This window comes from Panthera leo, chromosome D1 (genome assembly GCF_018350215.1).
Source record: "Panthera leo isolate Ple1 chromosome D1, P.leo_Ple1_pat1.1, whole genome shotgun sequence".
Classification (NCBI taxonomy): Eukaryota; Metazoa; Chordata; class Mammalia; order Carnivora; family Felidae; genus Panthera; species Panthera leo.
Genome location: NC_056688.1, coordinates 16,297,697 through 16,321,506, shown reverse-complemented (window position 1 = coordinate 16,321,506; position 23,810 = coordinate 16,297,697). Strand labels below are relative to the sequence as shown.

Below are 23,810 nucleotides of genomic sequence, written 5' to 3'. Positions count from 1 at the left end.
CCAGGGCTTGGGCGCCAGTGGTAGGACCAGAAAGGTGAGAAGTGGTTCAGTCTGGGATGTATTTTGAGGGTGGAGCCAATGATCGTGGAATATAAAGGGAAGGGGGTTACCTGGGATGATGCAGAGATTTTTGTTCTGAGCAATTATATTTGCTCTACCCTCCCAGCCAATCCTTGGCCACAGTGCAGTGGGGTCAAGGTAGTGACCTAGAAGTCATGGGATGGGTCCTTATCCCCCTGGAACATCAATAAGGAGGAAATCTTGTTTTGTGGCGACACCTAGCTCTCCTACCCTCATCCCCCCTCCCATAACCCACACAACCTGGCTTCACAAACACATATTCCAAATGCTGTATTGTTCCGTGGAGATGCTTACGAATACTGAAAATCACCCAGCCCCAGGGTCCCAGCTGCCATGGGCCCCAAGTGCTGTGAAGGAGGGCCCGGAGGTGGGATCCGAACAAACATCAAACACTGTTTTCCTGAACTGTCCTTTTCAAAGGAGTCCGAATTTGAATGTGTTAGTCTAGATCATTTTATGCCCCTGGGAACTTTGGAAAACAATACAGGCATAGTGACATTTCTTTTATCAGCTTTGTGTGCTCAGGGAAAGAGAGGAAGAGAGGCCTGCTAAGACCACTGTCATCCCAGGGTGAGAGTGTGTGTAAAAGTTGAATTGAAGGGAGTAATAGTTCTGTTAATAGCCGGAGCCTTCAGTGCCCCTTTAATGGATAGAACACTAGACAGAAATCAATAAGGAAATAGGAGACCAAAACTGTAAAATAGCTAGACCTAAGATATATAGAACTCTGTACCCAGCAATAGTAGAAAACATATTCTTCTCAAATGTACACAGAACATTCTCCAGGATAAGATCATATGTTAGGCCACAAAACAAGTCTCAGAAATTTTTATTTTATTTACAAAAATGTTTTAATGTTTATGGGGCGCCTGGGTGGCTCAGTCGGTTGAGCGTCCAACTTCAGCTCAGGTCATGATCTCACAGTTCGTGAGTTTCAAGCCCTGCATTGGGCTCTGTGTTGACAGCTCGGAGCCTGGAGCCTGCTTCGGATTCTGTGTCTCCCTGTCTCTCTGCCCCTCCCATGCTCATGCTCTGTCTCTCAATAATAAATAAACGTTTATTTTTGAGAGAGAGAGACAGAGCGTGAGCTGAGAAGGGGCAGAGAGAGGGGGAGACACAGAATCCAAAGTAGACTCCTGGCTCTGAGCTGTCAGCACAGAGCCTGATGCAGGGATCAAACTCAGGAACTGTGAGATCATGACCTGAGCTGAAATCAAGAGTCAGATACTTAACCAGCTGAGCTGCCCAAGTGCCCCCTGACTATATTTGAAATGAGAGGTTTCTTTATTCATTTCATGCCCTCACTATTGTGAGTCGACGTCATCTCTTCAGTTGAAGGGCTTAATAGAAAAACACTGACCTCCCCAAAAGAAGAGGGAATTCTGCCTAGAGACTGCCTTTAGACTTCTCTGGGCCTCCAGCCTGAGGATCTAACTTGCAGCCTTTGGACTTGCCAGCCTCCATAGTCACGTAAGCAAATTTTTTATTTTATTTTATTTTTTTTATATAAGCATATTTTTAAAAAAATTTTAACATTCATTTTTGAGAGTGAGAGAGACAGAGCATGAGTGGGGGTGGGGGGGCGGTGCAGAGAGAGAGGGAGACACAGAATCCGAAGGAGGCTCCAGGCTCCAAGCTGTCAGCACAGAGCTCTCAGCACAGAGCCCGACGTGGGGCTCGAACTCATGGACTGCGAGATCATGACCTGAGCTGAAGTTGGACACTTAACCGACTGAGCCACCCAGGTGCCCCATAAGCAAATTTTTAAAGATAAGTCTCTCTCTCTCTCTCTCTCTCTCTCTCTCTCTCTCTCTCTCTCACACACACACACACACACACACACACACACACACACACACATTCTATTGTTTGTTTCTCTGGAGAACCCTAATACAGTCCAAGACCAATGTCTTCCTTGGCTGACTCTACCACATATCGAAAGAATTAACGCCAACCCTTCTCAAGATCTTCCAAAATGGAAGAGGAGGAAGCATTCCTAACTCCTCCTAGAGACCAGCAATGCCTAATGCGTATACCGTGTAAGGATATCACATGAAAAGAAAATTACAGTCCAATATCTTTTATGCATGTGATGGAAAATCCTCAACAATCACCTCTGCTATTCAACGTTGTACCAGAAGTTCTAGCAGAACAACAGAACAAGAACAAGAAAAAAAAAAGCATGCAAATTGGAAAGGAAGAGCATATCTATTCCCAGATGACATGATTCTGTATATAGAAAATCCCAAGGATCCACAGGAAGGCTGCTGGGTCTAATAAAACAGATTCAGCAGAGCTGCAGACGCAAATCACCAGTCAAAAAAATCAGTTGTGTCTCCACACATCTGCCAAGAACAACCTGAAAAGGAAATTTGAGAAGCAATCCCATGTGCAAAAACAGCTAAAAAATAAAATACCTAGGAATAAATTCCATTTACATTAAGTGTCTGGAATAGGTAAATTTATAGACACAGAAAGTTGAATAGTGGCTTCCAGGGGCCATGGGAAGAGAGGACTGAGGGCTTACTGCCTGATGGTTATAGAATGTATCTTTGGGATGATAATTTTTTTAATGTTTTATTTATTTTTGAGAGAGAGACAGAGACAGAGTGCGAGCAGGGGAGGAGCAGAGAGAGAGGGAGACACAGAATCCAAAGCAGGCTCCAGGCTCCAAGCTGTCAGCACAGAGCGTGACGTGGGGCTTGAACCCACGAACCCCGAGATCATGACCTGGGCTGAAGTCGGACGCTTAACCAACCAAGCCACCCAGGCACCCCTCTTTGGGATGATAAAAAAAAATAGTTTTGAAAATAAAGAGTGGCAATAGTTTCAAAATATTGTGAATGTAATATAAATTGAATTATACACTTTAAAATGGCTGAAATGGCAGATTTTCTGTGATATCTGTTTTAACCACAAGAAAAACACTTATAAAAAGGAAGGAAGGAAGCATGTAGCATCTGGAGGCAGGATGGAAGGGGGCACGCTACCAGGGCAGCGGAGAGGGACAGGGCCATTTTGTCGTGTGACAGATACTGTTCTCAGGCACCACAACTGACGACCTGGACAGTGAGGCTGAGTCCTAAAGGGAGGGTCACGCAGTCACTAATCTCAAATGGTGACAGGTTTCCAGAGTATATCTTCCCATGCGCCCTTCCCCTCCCCCCACCCCAATGTCATTTCAGGCCATCGATCCACACGTGGGACAGAAACTTGAGCCATTCTGTTTGAGATGTTAAAGGAAAAGGTAACTCTCTGCCGTGGTGATCTTGGAGCCACCAGGGCGATTGGCATCTGGGTCACAGATGTGGGACCAACTTGTGCCCCAGACACCAGGGCACCCCAGTCACCCACCACCACCCCACCACATGAGGGAAGGGCTTGAGCAGGTGGCACCCGATGAGACTAAGAAACGAAGAGAAAAAGTGCACAGTGGGGAGCAGGGGTCGGCTTCTGCAAGCTGAGCCGGGACAGCAAGGCCGCGCAGACCTGACGTACAGCGCCCAGGGTGACCACGCCTCAGTTGTAGACTTTGGCAGCCCGCGTAGGCAGGTGATCAGCCTGCGCCCCTGCAAGCAAGAGGTACCTGGGCTTACTCCTTGGCTGAGGCCACAGCCACCATGCCTGGGAGGGCCTTCACGCTGTGCCAGCTGCTTCTGCTGGGGCTGGGGTCCCAGGGTGCCCTGCCCCCGCCCTGTGACAGGTAGGAGTGGGGAAGCAGCTGGGGAAGGAGGTTGGGGTGGGATCTCAGGCGCTGAGGGTCAGTCCTTCTGAGGGAAGGGGAGGGAAGGATGTCAGCTTTCCTTGTGTAGCAGGCTGGGGGAAGAGGGTGCTGCCTCCTGACCCAGGCACCTGCTGGCCAGTGTCCTCCCTCCCCTCAACCAAACCATGCTCTTCTCAGGGTTGTTCTGGGAAACTCTCTGCCCAGCTTCCCTAGCCTGGAGGTGAGCAGCAGTGTAAGGACCTGAAAAGTGCTCCTAAGTTTGGCCTCTGTGACCTAGAGCAGGTCAGAGCTCTTTGTAAAGCCATAGCTCCCATTTCCCAAATAAGAGACCTAAGTGGCCCTGTCCTGCCTCCTAGACTCACAGGGCATCATCCTTTTCTCATTTCAATGGCTCTCTTGCGCTCTCATGATGTCTCAGGCTGTGGCAGCAAACGAGAGAATCGAGATCCCCAACTTCCTGGACCTTACGTAATTAGCAGGGAGAGTGTTGATCGAAGCACAACTAAAAGTAAAATGAAGTGAGGGGGCTGCTCGGGGCCAGCGGAGGGCACAGCGGTGCAGAGGGATGCAGGGAGAAGGCGTCTGTGAGGAGACGTTTGAACAGAATCGTAGATGGAACCGTCTCTGTGCAGATCTGGAAGACCGTCCAGGCCCAGAAACGGCAGTGCGAAGGCTCTGAGGTCATTGTTCAAGGGTCAGGAAGAAGGCTGGGTCAGGGGTGGGAACAGAGGAGGACCAGGGCTTGGGCGCCAGTGGTAGGACCAGAAAGGTGAGAAGTGGTTCAGTCTGGGATGTATTTTGAAGGTGGAGCCGGATGATCGTGGAGTATAAAGGGAAGGGGGTTACCTGGGATGGTGCAGAGATTTTTGTCCTGAGCAATTGTAATAAGGATTTCAGAGAGGCTGTGTGATCAAGAGTTTTGTCAAGTGCGACGCTGGTTGCCAAAAGTATGGAAAGAAGAGTGTGTCAGGGGTCAGTAAGACCACCCACAGCTTCGGCGATTTGCTAGTACTCACCACACAGTTACATCTGTGGTTACAGTCTATTCCAGTGAAAGGATGCGGATTAAAATTGGGAAAGGCAACAGGCACATAGGGCAGAGTCCCGGAGAGAAGAGACATGAGATCCAGTTGTCCTCTGCCGGTGGACTTGTATGAACAGCATTTACTTTTTCCAGCAGCACGTGTGACAACCTGCATGAAGTATGGCCAACCAGGAAGTTCCCCTGGGTCTTGTGTTCAGGGCTTTCACTGGGGTTCAGTTATAGAGGCTTGGAGTGTCTGTATGCCTGACCTTAATTACTCAGTCTCCAGGCCTCTAAGTCAGAGGGATACTGGGTGGCTCTCAGTCCCCACCATAAATCACATTATTAGTATAAAATATCTGGTGTGGCCCAAGGTCCCACGTAAAGATTTATCAGACAGAAATCCAGTAGGTTATGGCTTATTTCTCAGGAGCTGGGCACACGCTGTGCTGTCTTTGAAATGTGTAGGGTGGGAACACAGCAAACCCATTAAGTCAACTTTTTGCTGCACAAGCTACTTGTTCTACAATGAATAATGTATTTAGTCTTTGTCTTGGGGTCCTGGGATATAACCTCTAAGCTCTTGGGATTTCCCAAGGGATAGGAGAGTCTTTGGTATTCGTGGTGGGTGCTGATAGTTTACATTAATGGGGTAACTCGTGGTGAGCCCCTGGGTGGTCATGCTGATGAGATGTCTCAGGCCATGCCAGAGAGATGGGCCATGTGATTGGAGGATTGGGGCTGTGGGTCACAGGATATCAACTTGACCTCCTGACTTCTGAGGGTGGAGGGGGCTGAAGATTGAGTTCAGTCACATGACCAGTGATTGAACCAATGGTGTGTATAAAAAACTCTAGACACCAAAGCTCGGGGGAGTGTCCTGTTGGGTGAACACTTTGATGTGCCAGGAGGGTGGTATGTCTGGATTCTTTGAGGTGAAGACAGGGAAGGTCTGCATTCAGGACAATCCCAGACCTCTTTCTCCGTGTGTCTTTATTTGGCTGATCCTGATTTGTATCTTTAGAATAAAACTGTAATAATAAGGATAGTGCTGACTCCGTGAGTCATTCTAGCACATTATTGAACCTGATGGGTTTGGGGAACCTCCAAATTTGTAGCCAGTTGGTCAGAAGTAGTGGAAGCCTGGGAAGCCCTGAACTTGGAGCCCCAGCTGAGGGCAGTCTTGTTGGGGACTGTGCCCACGGCCTGAGCTTGTTGGTTAGTACTGAGATTAGATTGCAATACTGTCGTCAATGTGACAAAACGTGTCATTTGCTAGAATGACCTCGATTCACTGGAACAGGTGGCTCGGGAAAAGCAAGACGAAAGGACAGGGAATGAGGACCCTTTGATTCCTGGGTGGCTGCCAGGTCACCCGTGGTTTGGAACAGCAGCTGTATTGGGATCAGTTCCTGGAGGTGAAAGTTGTCAGTGGAAGTTAGAAATGATGGGTCCAGGGCCCAGGGTGTTGTCTCACTGGATGCCTAAGGAAATGCAGAAAAATAGGGGGGAAAAATGCGATCCTTTTGTTATTATTATCCTCTAATGGCAAACATGAGAGTGAGAGATGGGCCAGGCTTTGCTTCTGGCCAGTCCAAACCATAGCCTCTCTCGTCTCAGGGCCCCCGCCTAAGGAATGTGTTGGGGAAGATCCTGATTCTGGCTGGCCTAGGTGTGGCCCTGGACTCAGAGTCATTTCCAAAGGGGAAAAAAATAATTCTAAAATGACAAAGAATGAAGAAGGTTAGACTGATTCCCAAGAGAGTAGGATAGATAGAGGGGAGAGAGCCAGTGGACCCATCCCAGCAGGGCAGAGTCTTTAAACAGTTATTAAGAAGTGGGGCGTGGGACACCTGGGCTGCTCAGTCAGTTAAGCGTCTAACTCTTGGTTTTGGCTCAGGTTTTTATCACGTGGTTCGTGGGATCAAGCCCCGCATCGGGCTCTGTGCTGACAGTGTGGAGCCTGCCTGGGATTCTCTCTCTCCCTTTGCCCCTCTCCCTCCCTCCCTCCCTCCCTCCCTCCCTCCCTCTCTCCCTCTCTCTCTCTCTCTCCCTCTCTCCCTCTCCCTCCCTCTCTCCCTCTCCCTCCCTCTCTCCCTCTCTCTCAAATAAATAAACTTTAAAAAAGATGGGGTGAATAAAGCAGCTGTGGCTACAGTCCAAAGAAAGTTGTTAATGCAGCACTTAGAAATTGAGTGGACCGATTGGACCCGCTGCACCCCCCCCCCCCACCCAAGATGTGAGGGACCTAAACCCATCTCCATTTACCCTACTCTGGAGGAATTCAGAAAGCTGCAAGGCAAAGCAGGTAATGAGAAAGCTGACCTCCAATCCACTGAGGCAGTGGCCGCACAAGTTAAGATAAAGATTGGTGACGGGGTCAGGGTCCCTTAGCTCTGTCCCCTGCCTGGGAGTGGGCAAAATGGTCAGAGGGTATGGAAGGTCCTGGAGTCTGTGACGTGGGGTCCCATGCGCCGCGGTAGCAGGAGCACTGGTGAGTCATATTCAGAGGACGTGAAAATGCAAGCCTTGGCGATCGAGGTGAATGCTTGGATGGAAAGTGCAATGTTCAGACAGACTTTACGTTGAGGGGTTGTTTCTCCTTCCCCTGAATGTTGTCTCGCAATGGCTTCCACATCTGGCCGGGGAACACTTACCCCGAACAGTATCGTAAAATGAAAACCTGTTGGCAAAGCCACGGTTAGGAACACAAGGGTGGAAGGGACTATGGGGAAAGTGCCGCTGGTGTGTTTGAATAGTTTTCATGCGAAGTGGTTGCATCTGTTTCGCCTGAATGTGTTACAGGGGTGGATGTTGTGTCTGAGTGGGGAGTGTTTCCACTCTCTAGGATTATAAAGCAAAAGGCATATACATCTGCCATCGTGCTCCCGCTTGCTGTCTTCATTGGACATTCTCAATGGGCGCCGGGATGACTGCCTGAGGTCACACAGATCACATCCTTCTGTGGAGCGTAGGCTGCCGTTATAGTGGAAGTCTTGGGGCCCCTCCCAGCCGGCCAGACTTTGGGCTAGAGAATGTCCATTTGAGAGGCAATCACTAACTTGCTATCAGACGTTAATTCAGACCTCCTCTCTTAAAGGACGGAAGATAATCTTAAAACCTGACATGCCCGTAACATCTTGGGTGGTGTTGGAAACATGAGGTAAGAGGGAGGGCGGTGCCCAGCAGGGTTCCGTAACGCAATGGAAGTGGTTCATGCAGGAGCGTGCTGCTAGGGGAATGTGAGGTTAACTCCATGTGCTCGAGAGCAGATCGATCCCCTTCTCCCAGAACTGACTCTGGAACCACCTGAGGAGCTCTGGATTTTTTTTTTTTTAAGTTTATTTATTTATTTATTTATTTTTATTTTTTTTTTTATTTATTTTTGGGACAGAGAGAGACAGAGCATGAACGGGGGAGGGGCAGAGAGAGAAGGAGACAAAGAATCGGAAAGAGGCTCCAGGCTCCGAGCTGTCAGCCCAGAGCCTGACGCGGGGCTCAAACTCACGGACCGCGAGATCGTGACCTGGCTGAAGTCGGACACTTAACCGACTGCACCACCCAGGCGCCCCAGTTTATTTATTTATTTTGAGAGAAAGCACGTGTGCATGCGAGTGGGGGAGGGGCAGAGAGAGAGAGAGAGAGAGAGAGAGAGAGAGAGAGAGAGAGAGAGAATCCCAAGCAGGCTCCACGCTGTCAATGCAGAGCCTGATGCGAGGCTCTCGATCTTACAGACCATGAGATCATGACGTGAGCCGAAATCAAGAGTTGGATGCTTAACCGCCTGCCACCCAGGTGCCCCGAGGGGCTCTGGATACTATTGCCACTGGGAAAGTGCCCTATAAACAGCTCTTGATTGACCAACAGAGAGCTGCTTGGTTCATGGACGGTCGTTCCGAGGTGAACAAACCGCAGTGAAAGGCTGCCGTTCTGACCAGAGACGACAAAACCAGATCAGCTTGGTGGGCTGAACTGCATGCTGTTTGCCACTGTGTTTGGGCCTTTACCTGTGCTTAGTCAGTGACCCCCGTCCTGGCCGCACGGTCAGGCAGAAGGGCAATGGGAACGTGGTCTGTAGAAACAGTGCCCTGTGTGGCACGGTCCTACGGAAGTCACTATGGGAATTTGCGGGGTTCCCGGAGGTAGAACTGCCGATGCCCATCAGAAAACCCCCTTCCTATGGGGCGCCTGGGTGGCTCAGTCGGTTAAGGGTTCGACTTCAGCTCAGGCCATGATCTCACGGCTTGCGAGTTTGAGCCCCTCATCGGGCTCTGTGCTGACAGCTCGGAGCCTGGAGCCTGCTTCGGATTCCGTGCCTCCCTCTCTCTCTGCCCCTCTCCTGCTCGTGCTCTGTCTCTCCCTGTCTTTCAAAAATGAATAAAAACGTCAAGGAAAAAAAAAAAAAACCTCCCTTCCTAGACTGGAAAGTGACTAGAGCCAGCAAGCAGGTGTCCCAGTGCGTTCCCATGAGGTGGCCATTTGGGTTCATGAACCAATGGGACGTCGGGAGTTTGCAGCAATGCAGAGGTGGGCCAAATCTAGACACCTTGCACTCGCACCCCCTGAGGCACAAAATGCCACTAAGAGCTGTTCTGTCAACCAGAGAGACGGGCTCCACGTGGCTGCGGGGCAGATTCCCTGGAGGGAAGGACACACATGGAGCTGGCCAGTGAGACTGATGCTGGCAGACCCGGCACGATCAGACAGTGACCCTGAACTGGGTGTAGCTGTAAATGCTCAAGATACTGTAAAAGGACCAGAACAGAAGAGAATGCAACAGTTTGGACCACTGAGTTACATTTTTTCGGACAGGGAACACACTTTCATCCTCCGAGTGAGGGTCTGATAGAGAGCTGGGATGGACGGTTACAACGTTGGTTGTCGGAAACGGGGAGACACAGACAGGAAGGGCCGGCCGACGCGGCTTCACCAGTGTGTGCTCAACACTCACCGTGAGGGGGTCCCGGGAGGGTGGCTACCAGCCGGACTGCTCTGCTTTTCGGGGGACTCTAGGGAAGAGGGGTGCAGAGGAGGCTGGTATGCCCATGCGATTCCTCCACAGGAGGGAGACGATGGTATGACGACGCTTTTTTCTTTCTTCCCCACATTTCTTCATCCTTCTTTTCTCCACCCGATGCAGAGATCCCAGGACCAAGGCAGCAGCTCCACACGTCCGAAGTAGGGATGATTCCTAAGCAAGAAAATGTAACTATACCCTTCGACTGTTATGTCCTAATTTCTAAGGGCCTGATGGGGGGGTGTTGTGCCTTCCCATCTGGCTAAACGGGGGTCGTCTCTGACTGTATTCGGGAACAGGGTAGGAATGGCCCAGCCAAAGCGCACCTGTGTGGCACCTGTGCGTGGGAGAGGACTGCGGGGAGGCACTTGCTGCACTAACGTTGCTCTGCAACCTGGCCCAGCACCGCAGCTGAACGTAGTGTCCTTTCCAAAGGTTGAAAAGTTTGGATAGAAATGGAGAGAAGGAGAAACAGTAGCCGCAGGTAAAGAAATGAGTGAGTGGATTGATAATAATGCAATGAAGGAAATCCACTATTACATTAACACTTTAATTTTTTTAAGTGTATTTATTTTGAGAGAGAGAAAGCCCCTTTCGGCGGGGTGGGGGGTGGGGGGTGGTGGGAGAGAGAGGGAGAGACAGAATCCCAACCAGGCTCTGCGCTGCCAGCACAGAACGCGGTGCAGGACTCGAACTCACGAACCGCGAGATCATGACCTGAGCCAAAGCCAAAATCAAGTTGGGCACTGAACTGACTGAGCCACCCAGGCGCCCCTACGTTAACACTTTAAAAGAGGCTCAGAGCAAGAAGTGATGCTGTTCTCAGTTCAAAAGTGTGAACGTGGGGCACCTGGGTGGCTCAGTCGGTTGGGCATCTGACTTTGGCTCAGGTCATGATCTCGCAGTTCGTGGGTTTGAGCCCCACACTGGGCTCTGTGCTGACAGCTCAGAGCCTGGAGCCTGCTTCGGATTCTGTCTCCCTCTCTCTCTGCCCCTCCCCTGCTCATGCTCTGTCTCTGTCTCTCAAAAATAAACATTTTAAAAATTAAAAAAATTTTTTTAAAAAGGGTGAATGTACATATTGCTGAAATCACTCCTGCCCTGGAACCTGACAAGATCAAACGGAAGCCTGCAAACCTGAGTGGCCTCGCCAGGAAACCTTTTGGCCGTAAGATATGATGATGGAGTAGACTAATTGTTCATGACTATATGAGACTTGAGTAGCATGCCAACATCTTCGACCTTCTTTTCAGCTTATATCTACCATAGTACGATATGGTGAAACACTAACGTTGTTGGTTAGATTATAATATTAATCTTGATGGTCGAATGTATTGGGAAGTTGAGTTAAAAGCCTCCTATCCCTACCCTAGCTCTAAATGTTAGGTATATTCGTGCTGATACTATTGCTTTATTACATAAATGCTACACCAAATGTAGATGCTCAAACAGGTAGGAATATTTTGCTAACACGGACCCTTTGCCAAAGATCAGAGGGTAGTCTGCTGTATAACAAAGAACGTGGCAGTCCTTCGACCCATTTTCCTGCAATGTAACCTCTGAGCTCTTGGAATTTCCCAAGTGGTGGGAGAGTCTTGGGCATTCGGGTGGGCTCTGGTAGTTTACATTAATGAGGTGACTCATGGTGAGCCCTTAGATGGTCATACTAATGAGATGTCTCAGGATGGGGGCAGACTGTGCCAGAAAGACTGACCGTATGATTAGAGGGTTGGAACTTTGGGCCATGTGATATCAGCCCAACCTCTGGGGAGGAGAGGGTGGCCGGGGATTGAGTTCAATCGCGTGGCCAGTGATTCAGCCAATCATGCCCATGTGATGGAAACCTAATAAAAACTCTGGACACCAAGGCTCAATGGAGTTTCCTATTTGGTGAACACACTGAAGTGCCAGGAGGGTGATCAATCCTGATTCCACGGGGAGAGGACACAGAAGCTCCATGTTGAGGACCCTCCCTATATGTCTTGTGAAAGTGAACTGAGCGAGGGCAGTTTTATTAGAGACTCTGCTCTTAAGCATCCAGAGTCTGCACTAACTCGAGATGGTCAGCATCAGAAGTTAAATCTGTCCACCACCCCTCTGCCCCTCGGCCTGGGCTTTCTTATAGCATAATTGTCATATTTGAGCATCTGCATTTATTTCTTTATATTTTTTAATGTTTATTATTTTTGAGACAGCATGAGTGAGGAGGGGCAGAAGGAGAGGGAGACAGAATCCAAAGCAGGCTCCAGGCTCTGAGCTGTCAGCACAGAGCCCAATGTGGGGCTTGACCCGTGAGCCACAAGGTCATGACCTAAGCCGAAGTCGGACACTGAACCGACTGAGCCACCCAGGCATCCTCGAGCATCTGCATTTAGTATAGCAATTATGTAACAGGTATAGCAGTATATCGGCATGAGTGTGCCTAACCTTTGGAGGAGTCAGTGCAGACTAGGGACAGACTGAAAGAAACAACTATTTTAACAACCAGCCTATAACGCCTTTACGTACGTTTTCGTATATTTGTACTGATTTGATTGCTCATTTCCTTCCTTGATCTGCCACTATTTGTATCTTAGGTAAACTTGTGCAGAACTACTTAGCATAGAAATTAGCTCAATCCAGTTCTTCCTCAGGCCAGGCATTTCCCACTGGTCTTACATTCTGAGGAGGCTTTAACTCAATGTCCCAACATACTCAGTCATCAGTATCAGTGTGATCATGTGGCTAATTTACATAAGGTGGTTGAATCCTACCGATAATACCAGTATTATACCATATCCTGGTATGGTCACAGTACAATTTGGTTTCATTACAGAACAAATCTGGAAGAATTACAGAGGTATTCTCTGTTCCTTCTCGTTGGACTCGAACCTTGCCCTTATAGCAGATATTATTATGGACAGGCATCATTACAAATAGCCATGATTTTATTATTTATTATAACAAATTATTATGTGTTATTTCTGGGTTCCAAGTCCGTTGGAGGCAAAGCCAGTCACCCTGTCTCTGTTCATAGGCATCTCAGGACAGGACCCGCCTCCTTCCTATGGGAGGACCTGGGTGGTATTCAGAATAGTTCCTATCCCTGATGATTGTACTACAGGGTATGTCTTCTTCCGATGTATTCTTGGAGCAAGGGCAGTCATAGTGCATCGAGTGTCCAGAGAACGAGGTTGTCAGGCCTCTAAATTCCCAGAGACGTGGCCCTTGAGCCTCAGTAGCTACAATGGAAGGCCACTGATGCATGTGTACATTGGGTCCCATCAGCATTAAAATAGTGCAGAGGCCCTGTTGGGTGAGGGTACAGGCCCTTTCCCAGTGCTGGATCCTGGCATCATCCAGCATTATGTGTTGCCTTGCCCTGACCCATTTCACTAAAGCCTCATCATCTACCTGGTCTGACTCCCATCCTTCGCTTCCCTCCTGGAAGAGAGAACTCCTTCTCATCTGCTTATTCTAGTTAATAAGTATTTTTCCTCTGCCTCTCCTCATTAAAAGCAAATTCAGTTTGTTCAACAGTGGGGGACCTATATCCCCCAACGCTCTTTTATGCCTCATGGTCCAAAGTTGTTTAATCTACCGCGCATGTTGTTGCCATTAGATACTAAAAGCCTGAGTGCAGCTCAGATACGGTGGGTTAGATAAGTGGTAGTCACGCCTAGATGCAATTTATTTTGAGTATGCCATAAGGCCTCCCATAGCCTTTCTCATCCCTGATGGGGCTATTCCCCAGGGGAATTTAGACACACTGTATGATGCCTACTGCTTTAATCCCACGAGAAACCCATTTATTCTCTCCTGTTTAATAGCTTTCTGTTCACAAAAACAAGGGTGATCTGCATTTGTGCTTATAGCACACTGCACGTGCTACTCTGTTTTGTCCATTGACATCAGGGGCCTTTCCAAGTATTTGATTATCAAGGTTTATGTTACACAGCAATTAATCTGCCAAGAGTTGTAAACCACACAGTCCAAAGGCCCAGTGGGGAGCTGTTCTGGAAAATTCCTCCCCAACGGATATCCTTCGTAGTAAGTGTAATCTAAAAACTTGAAGTCAGAAGATGTTAGCACGTCACTAGAGTTCCCTTCAGTCATCAGCAGCCCAGCTCATTATCGTGTCCTAAAACCAGAATGCCTCCCAGAGAGATTCCAGTCATGTCTGCAGGCTTCCATTCAACTTCGTCGGGTTCCAAAGGCAGAGTGGTCATGGCAGACTCATGGCCTCACCCTCCCAGGCATCTGATACAACTGTGCTAAGGACAGTGTTAACCTCTTGCTCTCTCCAGGCACTAATGTCATGCTAGATTTCCCATTTTCATTGAATATCCATTTACTCGCCTCTCTGCCCTCATCTGCCATGTCTCCTTCTTTCCAGTGGTCTTCTTATCCATTCTGTTACCCTTTTGATTGAAGTGTTTAGTCCATTGACATTTAGAATGAGTACTGAAATATATGAATTTATTGCCATCATGTTGCCTGTAGAGTTGGAGATTCTGGTGGATCTTCTCTGGTCCTTTCTAGTCTTTGTTGCTTTTGGTCTTTTTTTTTTTTTTTTTTTTTTGGTCTTTGCTCCCCTCAGAGAGTCCCCCTTAAATTTTCGTGCAGGGCTGGTTTAGTAGTCATGAACTCCTTTAGTTTTTGTCTGGGGAAACTTTTTATCTCTCCTTCTATGTTGAATGACACCCTTGCTGGATAAAGAATTCTTGGTTGCATGTTTTTCTGATTCAGCACGTTGAATATATCCTGCCTCTCCTTTCTGGCCTGCCAAGTTTCTGTGCATAGGTCTGCTGCAAACCTGATCTGTCTTCCCTTGTAGGTTAAGGACTCTTCTTCCCTTGCTGCTTTCATGATTCTTTTCTTGCCTGAGTATTTTGTGAATTTGACTATGATATGCCTTGTTGATGCGTTGATTTTTGTTGAATCTAATGGGAGTTCTCTGTGCTTCCTGGATTTTGATGTCTGTGTCTTTCCCCAGGTTAGGAAAGTTCTCCACTATGATTTGCTCACATAAACTTTCTGCCCCTTTTTCTCTCTCATCATCTGGGACTCCTGTGATTCGGATGTTATCCCTTTTTAATGAGTCACTGAGTTCTCTAAGTCTTATATCGTACTCTTTTGCCTTAGTTTCCCTCTTTCTTTTTCTGCTTCATTGTTCTCCAGAAGTTTGTCCTCTATGTCACTGATTTGCTGCCCTGCTTCATCCATCCTTGCCACCCTGGCATCCATTTGAGATTACATCTCAGTTATAGCATTTTTCATTTCATCCTGACTAGATTTTACTTATTTTATCTCTACAGAAAGGGAGTCTATGCTCTTTTTCAACCCCAGCTAGTACTCTTATTATTGTGATTCTAAATTCTGGTTCAGACATCTTGTTTGTATCTGTGTTAAGTCCCTGGCTGTCATTTACCTTCTTTCCATTTGTCATTGATTTTCACTAAACTTTTCAACCTTTGAAGAGACATTAGGTTTGGCCACTGTACTTATCCAGATTGCCAACAGCAATTCCAGTCTTGCTAGTGCCTTCCCTAGTTTCCTCTCATCTGTTCAGGATAGAGTTACAAGGCCCGGAATGCGTGGCTATTCCCACCACTAGAGAGTATAGCTGCATTCATTGTTAGCCCCCAGTTAGCCAGATGAGCTATGGCACAAGTCGCCCCACCAGGCCCTTGGGAATTCTGACATAAATATTTGAAAAGATGGACACCTGGGCGGCTCAGTTGGTTAAGCGTCCAACTCTTGATTTCAGCTCAGGTCGTGATATCACGAATCGTGAGTTCAAGCCCTGTGTCAGGCTCTGTGCTGACAACTCGGGCCTGCTTGGGATTCTCTGTCTCTCTCACTCTCTGTCCCTCTCCCCCCTGCTCAAAATAAAGAAATAAACATTTTAAGAAAATATTTGAAAAGATAGCTACAGTTTCTTGCTCAGGGATCATTCATGCTTCTGGCACCGCATGGCAGTCTGGTCCACTGTGTAGGCAAAAGGTAAGTTGAGATGGCGTGGGAAAGAATTGTATAGTCCCACCAGCAACCTCTCCACCCATCCCCCAGAAAACCAGAGGAATATATCCAGTGGGGACCCTCCTCTGGCCCTCATCCCATGCTGAGTGTGAGCACACACTTGTGAAGCTATGTAAGCCAGCCCCTCATGCTTTTATTTCTCTCCATTTTAATTTTTAATGTTTTATTTATTTTTGAGAGAGACAGTATGAGAGGGAAAGGGAGACACAGAAACCGAAGAAAGCTCCAGGCTCTGAGCTGTCAGCACAGAGCCCGATGCGGGGCTCAAACTCATAAACTGTGAGTCATGACCTGAACTAAAGTCAGATGCTTATCCAACTGAGCCACCCAGGTGCCCCGATTTCTCCCTGTTTTATTTTTTTTTAATTTTTTAATGTTTATTTTTGAAAGAGAGAGACAATGTGAGTGGGAGAGGGGCAGAGAGAGAGGGAGACACAGAATCCGAGGCAGGCTCCAGGATCTGAGCTATTAGCACAGAGCCCGACATGGGGCTTGAACTCAAAATCTGTGAGATCATGACCTGAGTAAAGTCAGTCGCCCAACCGACTGAGCAACCCAGGAACCCCTTCCCATTTTAAACAAGAAAAGTTTCATTTGCCTGTTCCGATTCTGTATGGAGCCACCACTCCGAAGGTGATAAGCCACATGATGTGTCCATTTGACATGATCTCTCGGTCCATTGTTGGGACCGTGGGCCGACCAAATTGGCACAGTATCTTCTGTTCCAATGTAGTATTTTAAGCATATTCCTCTATAATCAGGTATGTAAAGCCTACTTTATCATGCCCCTTAAATTTCCAGAGTGATTTCCCGAGGGTTATGCCCCATACGGGCATCCCCTTGACGAGTCCAGTTTTTCTCTGCCTGTGAGTCAGTAAAAACCCCAACCTAGGGACTTTTTGCACTCACTTCTTCCATCACTGCAAGGGAAACAGCATGCAGTTCAGCCCACTGAGCTGATTCGTTCTTTCATGCTTTAAAGATTTCCATCATTTGGTCGGAGTGCATTGGCCTTCCAAACAAGATACTGTCTGTCCGCCTTGGAGCTGCCATCGGTAACCAAGCAGCTCTTTGCTGGTCACAGAGAGCTGTCCACAGGGCACCTCCCCGTGGCTCCTCAGTGCTTCCCATGGTCCTGCGGGAAAGGAGGTGACTTGCCCACGAAGCCCCATGTAGCACATCCCTGCATAAAACGTTTCCACTGTATTGAGGAGCCCTTTGGGGGCACTGCCACTTTTTTTTTTTAATACTTATTTATTTAGAGAGAGAGTAAGCCAGGAAGGGGCAGAGAGAGGGAGGCAGAGATTGAATCCCAAGCAGACTCTATGCTATCAACACAGAGCCCATGTGGGGCTCGAACTCACAAATCGTGAAGTCACAGGGTGCCTGGGTGGCTCATCGGTTAAGCGTCCGACTCCTCATTTTGGGTCAGGTCGTGATCTCACTCTGTCTCTCAAAATAAACTTCAAAAAAAATCATGAGCCACCAGGGCACCCACGGGCACTGCCTTCTTTCTCAGAGTGTTTCTCTGACAGGACATTAGGGCTACTTGAGGCCTTAGGAATGTCTTCCATCCTTCAGTCAGAGAGCTGGTTTCCACAAACACCCAACAGCAGGCCAGTAGTTGTCTTCCAAGGGGCATACATCCTGCCCCACACCTGCAGGTTTTCTGGTCCAAGGTCTCAGCAATTGCCACTGGGTGTAACTTACGGGATTTGGCCTTAAGCCCTTTTGATCCCTTTCACACAGGCCCCGCTGTACAGAGAATCCATCCAGCCCATTCTGTCGAGTCACTGATGACAGTGGTAGTCTCCTTGTTCCCGCTGGGTATTCCGCACTGTTCCAAATGACCACCCAGTGTGGGCTTGGGTACCTGTTTACATCCTGTACTGCAGAGTGTCCTCATTGTCTCAGCCTGGTTTGTCACCACCACCCGCACACGCCTACCACACATGCACACACACGTGCATAGGTGCCTACACACACAGCCCTGGTCCGGTCCAGGGAACATGCCCACATTCCAGCCTTTTCTCTCCCCTCCCGGGGGTGGCCTGACCTGCTCCCCTCCCCAACACTCTCGGCAGCCGGATTTACTGCTACGGGGAGCTCCCGCACCAGGTTCAGATGGCGAAGCTCTACCAGGACGACAAGCAGTTTGTGGACATGCCACTGTCCTCGACTCCAGGTAAGGCGACTGGGGGCCCCACCTTCTGAACCTTCAGTACGAAAGATAGTGGGACGCAGGGCCCGGCAGGGAGGGGCTCCTGGGCGCCAGCTGATCCCTCCTGGCCACCCGCACCCCAGACCGAGTTCTGCAGCACTTCCGGGAGCTGGCCGCCCGCCACAACCACAGCATTCCCATGCCACTGCTTCGCGCCTTCATCCAGGAACACTTCCAGGCCGCGGGGCAGGAGCTGCAGGCCTGGACCCCCGAGGACTGGAAGGACAGGTACAGCCTGGACAGAAAACGAGAGAGGGCCCTTCAGGGAGGGCTGTCTCCCCGAGCCCTGGGGGTTCGGTTGGTGTTCTTCCAGCCCCCGGTTCCTGGGGAAGATCTCGGACCCCAAGCCACGGATCTGGGGGGAGCAGCTGCACCAGCTCTGGAAGAAACTGGGAAAGAAGGTGTGACTGCCCTGGGTGTTGGCAGGGGGGCCGAGCTGGGAGACAGTTTCGCCGGCTTGGGGCCCACCTTGCCTGTAGAGCACAGAGAGGGAGACATTTCCTAAAAGTCTGTACCCTATCCACTGGGTCCTTGAAAAGAGTTCTCTAGAAGGAATTTCTGGAGGGGTAGAAGGGAACATCTACTTCTAACTTCTCACCTCCTCACCATCCTCCCCCCAGGCAAATTCAGCCCGTCCTGTCACCTCCAGGCTGCCCAACTGGGCTCTCCCTTCCCTGATCTCCTCGGGCCAGGCCTCGGCTCAGGACTATTTGCCACTGCTGATTGTGGCCTGTGGTCAGCACTGTCTGTTATGTACTTTCTCTCCTTTGTCTGAGGCTCAGAGAGGGCAGAGGTTTGCCCGAGGCTGCACAGCATCTGTCCTCCCAGCCGGCCTCCGGGGCCCTGGCACCCGCTGGCACAGAGTGGTGCTCCAGGGCCCTTCCCCACCCAGCCCCACAGGAGCAGACCCAGCTCTGTTCCACGACGCCCCTCAAAATAACTGACAGCCCACCACTCTCCCACTGAAACCACACTCACTGGGACAGAACCGGGAGGCCACGAACAGAGAAAGTACCCGAAGGAGGCAGCCATCTCTACTCTGGTCCTACAGTTGCTCTCCCGAGGCCACGTTCATGTACGTCTGTCTCATTGGGAAAGCAGTTTGGGGTTTCCTTTCTCCTTACAAATAAAACTGCCAGTTACTTCACCAGCAAAAAGGGGTTCGTTTAGGAATAGCAGCGAACGGCCATCTGGGCTGAGTAAACCACAGGAAAACCGTGGGCAAGTCAGCAGCACGCAGAACAGGAACGCTGCTTTGTGGAGGAAGGGGGGCATTGGGAAAGCTGCTGCGAACAACAAGCCCTTTGCGGTAAACTGGGGCGTTCTGAGTACGGTGGCTTTTCATTGGCTGAGTTGTGACAGCCTCTCATTGGCTGGGCTGTTGCTGGGGAGGAAGAAACCTACCCCTTCAGCTGGGAGAGGAAGGCAGCATCCACTTGCTAGTTGGGATCTGCACTTGACAAAGAGTCTTAGGGCAGGAGGGCTTCACCTGCCAGCCTCCCGGAGGTTGTGAATGAGGTTTCCTTTCATTCATTTTCACACTCCACGCCTGGGTCAGAGGATGCGGGCCCTGAGTCTCTGGGCCTGGCTTGGTGGTGGCCCCAGAGACGAGGCCAGGGGAGTGGAGGACGTGGTCCCCCTGGCCGGTCCTGATAATGGCCGTTGTTTGGTGAGCACCTGCCAGGGCCGGGCTGGGTTAGCCAGGACTCCAGAGGCCCCCACGTGGGGCCGAGCAGACCAGGCTCCCGCAGCTCAGGCCTTGACCTCAGCCGTACCCGGCTGACCAGCAGCAGAGCCAGAACTCGTGCTCTGGCTCCCTGGCTCCAAAGCCGCAGCTGCCAGGGCCCCCCCCCCCCCCCGGCCCGGCCTCTTCTGGACTCTACACCGTGGGGGTCCTGGGCTCCCTGTGCCCTCTCTCCTGACTGCAGGTGAAGCCAGAGGTCCTCAGCCACCCCGAGCAGTTCTCTCTGCTCTACTCAGAACACCCCTTCGTTGTGCCTGGTGGGCGCTTTGTCGAATTCTACTACTGGTGAGCGGCTGGGGCTTTAGGGTGGGAGTGGGGGAGCCCGGGGCCGGCAGGCTGTCCTGAGCAGGGTAGGGCACCCTGACTGGCCTGGGTGTGCAGGGCAGGGGGTGGCGGGGGTGGGGGGCAGGAGGGTGGGTGCCTGAGCTGCCCCTTTCCCCAGGGACTCCTACTGGGTGATGGGGGGGGCTGCTCCTCTCTGAGATGCCCAAGACCGTGAAGGGCATGCTGCAGAACTTCCTGGACCTGGTGCGACTGTAAGAGGGGACGGGCTTGGCGCTGGATTGGCCTTGGCCTTGGCCTTGGCCGCTGGGCAGATGCCCCTCAGCAGGCCTCCTTCTCGGCAGCTGTGGACATGTCCCCAACGGGGCCCGCGTGTACTCCCTGCAGCGGAGCCAGCCCCCCCTGCTGACTCTCATGTTGCACTCCTACGTGGCTCACACCAACGATACCGCCTTCCTGAGGTGGGCACCCCGGCCCCCTGCTGCCCTGCAGGCCCCCCGTCCCTGAGACCTCCCAGGGCGGGACTGAGGGGGCGTGCCTGGGCTAAGGCGGTATCTGGCTCCGCCCCAGGGACAACCTCGGGACCCTAGCTTTGGAATTGGACTTCTGGACTGAGCACAGGAACGTCTCTGTGAGCTCGGGTGGGGAAGAGCTACGTCCTGAATCACTATTCTGTCCCTTATGGGGGACCCAGGTAAGGAGCTGCCCCGCTAACCTCTCAGTCTCTCATCGTTCACTCTGGTGTGAGGGCCAGTGACTTCGCCCCACGTCTCCGATGGGTGATGCTAAAAGTCCAGGACAATGCAGGGCTGTTGAAAGACAAGCCAAGGGCAGGTGAGGCAACATGGCGCAGCCTCCGGCTTGGGCTTAGAGCTTCCTGGTGCCAGGACGCTCGCTTTCCTCCTCCAGGCCCGAGTCTTACAGCAGAGACGGGGAGGTCAGGCATCTGGGTGGGGCTGGGACCCTGATGTTGTGTGTCAGTCCCCGGTCCCCGGTCTGCTGCTGCCTCGTCATCACAGGGGACCGGGAAGCTCTGTGGGCCGAGCTCAAGGCTGGGGCCGAGTCTGGCTGGGACTTCTCCTCACGTTGGCTCGTCAAAGGTGGGAGCCCCAACTTGCTGAGCAGCATCCGGACCAGCAAACTCGTGCCTGTTGATCTCAATGCCTTCCTGTGCCAGGCAGAGGAGCTGATGAGCGACTTCTACTCCAGACCGGGTGAGCTCGCCAGCAGGAGGAGAGGGAGAACGGTGCTCGGCCGGCTTTGGTCCTGCCTCAGCCTTGGCCATGGAGCTGGAAGTAGGACCCTGGGTGAAGGGTCTGTACCCCGCCCCTGGTACTGCTAGAGCAAGAGTACAAATGGAGCCCACTCTCCACTCACGGTCCCTTTCTCACCAGGAGGGAGTTATAGGTTCTGTGGGAGGGCACCTCAGTCCACACATTCAAACTCCCTCCATTCCCTTTGTCCTGCCAGAACTAGGGGAATACACACGGCCAGTGCCCTCCTAGGAGGGACCTGGTAACAGGCCAGTGCAGGTCCTGAGAGCTATACAGGGCCGTCTGCTCAGGAAATTCCAGGTCCTAGAGGCCTGAAATGTGGCCCCCAGGTATGCATGTCCCCTTGGTGCTCAGGATTTCTAGCCCTTGGGAAGGACAACAGGAGGAGGCCAAAGTAGATCTCTTGAAGGTATGGGACCCAGGTTGCTCAGTCTAAAGCCAGTGTCACCCCAGGGAACGACCTCCAAGACACAAAATACAGAAATACGCGGGAATAGCGCTTGGCTGCCATGAAAGCCATCCTGTGGAATGAGGAGAACGGTGCCTGGTTTGACTATGACCTTGAGAACAGAAGGAAGAACCTCGAGTTTTACCCATCCAACCTTAGTCCTCTTTGGTCTGGCTGTTTCTCTGACCCGGGAGTCGTGGACAAGGCTCTGAAATATCTGGAGGTGAGGGGGGCAGGGGCAGCAGGGCAGGCTGGTATACTGGGGGCGGAACCACCTGCTCTCTCCCTGCCTCTGAGCTAGTGACCTCCACTCCCTCCTGCTCCACCCCTGTGCCTGAGCCTGCAGGTCCCGCTGGAGCCACCAGGGGGCGGCAGTGAGCCAAGAAGAGAAAGTCCAGGAAGGGGACCATCTGGCTTTAGGAGGGCCCGGCCCCTTGGCTCCTCATCCAGTCCCCACCCACGGTCCGAGAAATGTCTGGAACCTTCTAGGACAGCCAGATCTTGACCTACCAGTACGGGATCCCGACCTCTCTCCAGAAGACAGGCCAGCAGTGGGACTTCCCCAATGCCTGGGCCCCCTTGCAGGACCTGGTCATCAGAGGTAGGGAGGCAGCAGTGGGACACATCCCAGGGCCTGCCCTCCTTGCATCTAGAGGGTCAGCCCCCTGGTACTGGGGAGGTGTGAACAGAGGATGTGAGGGCTTTCTCTGGCTCTTCTGTTCTCATGGCTTCCCCCTCAGCAGACATTTGTGTCTGCCCCCACCTGTCCAGGGAACCAGCCTTCCTTTCTCTCTCCAAACCCAGGCCCTGGGGAAAGAGCACGTTGGCTTTCATGTGGTTTCAAGATGGAGGTCTTGAGGCTCGGGCCTCTTTCCCTCCTTGAGGAGAGTAAGGCTCAGGCCTATGCTCCCTCTGGGTTGGGGACTCAGGTGGCTCAGGGTCCCGCCTGGGGCGGGGTGGGGGTCTAGGTCTGGCCAAGTGTCCTTCACCTCGGGCCCAGGAAGTGGCTTTCCAGCTGGCTCAGAATTGGATCCTAACCAACTTTGAGGTCTACTCCAGAAAGTCAGCCATGTATGAGAAGGTGAGCTGCTCCTGAGCCCTGACCCTCCTGGGCCTCCTCCCCACGAGGAGATGGGGGAATTGCCAGGCTTTGCAAAGCCCGGGGACAGTGGTGACACCCAGTGGCCATTCTTGGGCACTGCAGGCCAGGGCAGCTTCTCCCACAGGGGCTCCCGTTTCTGGCTTTCCCTAGAGGGCTGAGGAGGGGGGCGCGGGGGTGGGGTGGGTAGTGCCTGACCTTAGAGCCTGTCCTTTTGTTCCCAGTATGACATCAGCAACGGTGGTCAGCCAGGTGGTGGAGGGGAGTATGAAGTTCAGGTGAGTGGGCCCACATCCCATAGGAACTACAGGGCTCTGCTGTCCCCGCGACTGGCCATGACCTCCGCTGTCTGGGCCTGTTTCCTCCTGTGGATGTGGGTCCACAGGGAGGAGCCTGCCTGGAGCTCCTTTGTCCTCCTGGGGTTAGGCAGTTCTAGAGCCCCTGGGTGGAGATCTCACACCCCCTAAAATAGGGCTTGAGGGCCTTCCCCAGAGATCCTGCCCCACTAGCCATTCCTCTCTCCAGGAGGGCTTTGGCTGGACCAGTGGAGTGGTCCTGATGCTCCTGGACTGCTACGGCGACCGACTGAGCTCGGGGACCCAGACCGCTTTCCTGGTGCCCCAGTGCCTCACAACTGCCCTTCTGCTCAGCCTCCTGCCACAGTGATGGGCCTCCCTGCCCCGTCTGCCTCATTAAACCTCTGCGTGAGTCATGTTTTCTTACTTCTAGAGACCCCATACCCCACCCAGAGCCAGTCCTTGGAGTGGTCAGGATAGGGACGTGGAAGTTATGGGCTGTGTGCCCTTATCCCTCCTAGAACCCCAGTAAGGAGGAAATCCTATTTTGCGGGGAACACCTGGCCCCATATCCCATAC

The 23,810-nt window shown here is 51.4% G+C and overlaps 1 protein-coding gene across 1 annotated transcript; it reads left to right on the top strand.

Annotated features, from left to right (window-relative positions):
• Positions 1 to 3,701: 3,701 nt before the first annotated feature.
• TREH (trehalase) lies at positions 3,702 to 23,700 on the top strand. Its single transcript, XM_042906021.1, is given in 17 exon segments — positions 3,702 to 3,784; positions 17,931 to 18,052; positions 18,172 to 18,316; positions 18,402 to 18,489; positions 20,017 to 20,117; positions 20,275 to 20,293; positions 20,295 to 20,368; positions 20,459 to 20,575; positions 20,685 to 20,757; positions 20,759 to 20,808; positions 21,024 to 21,064; positions 21,134 to 21,328; positions 21,842 to 22,059; positions 22,326 to 22,437; positions 22,805 to 22,917; positions 23,160 to 23,213; positions 23,461 to 23,700. Coding segments are annotated over 17 exon segments (1,746 nt in total). The 3' UTR covers positions 23,602 to 23,700.
• Positions 23,701 to 23,810: the final 110 nt, after the last annotated feature.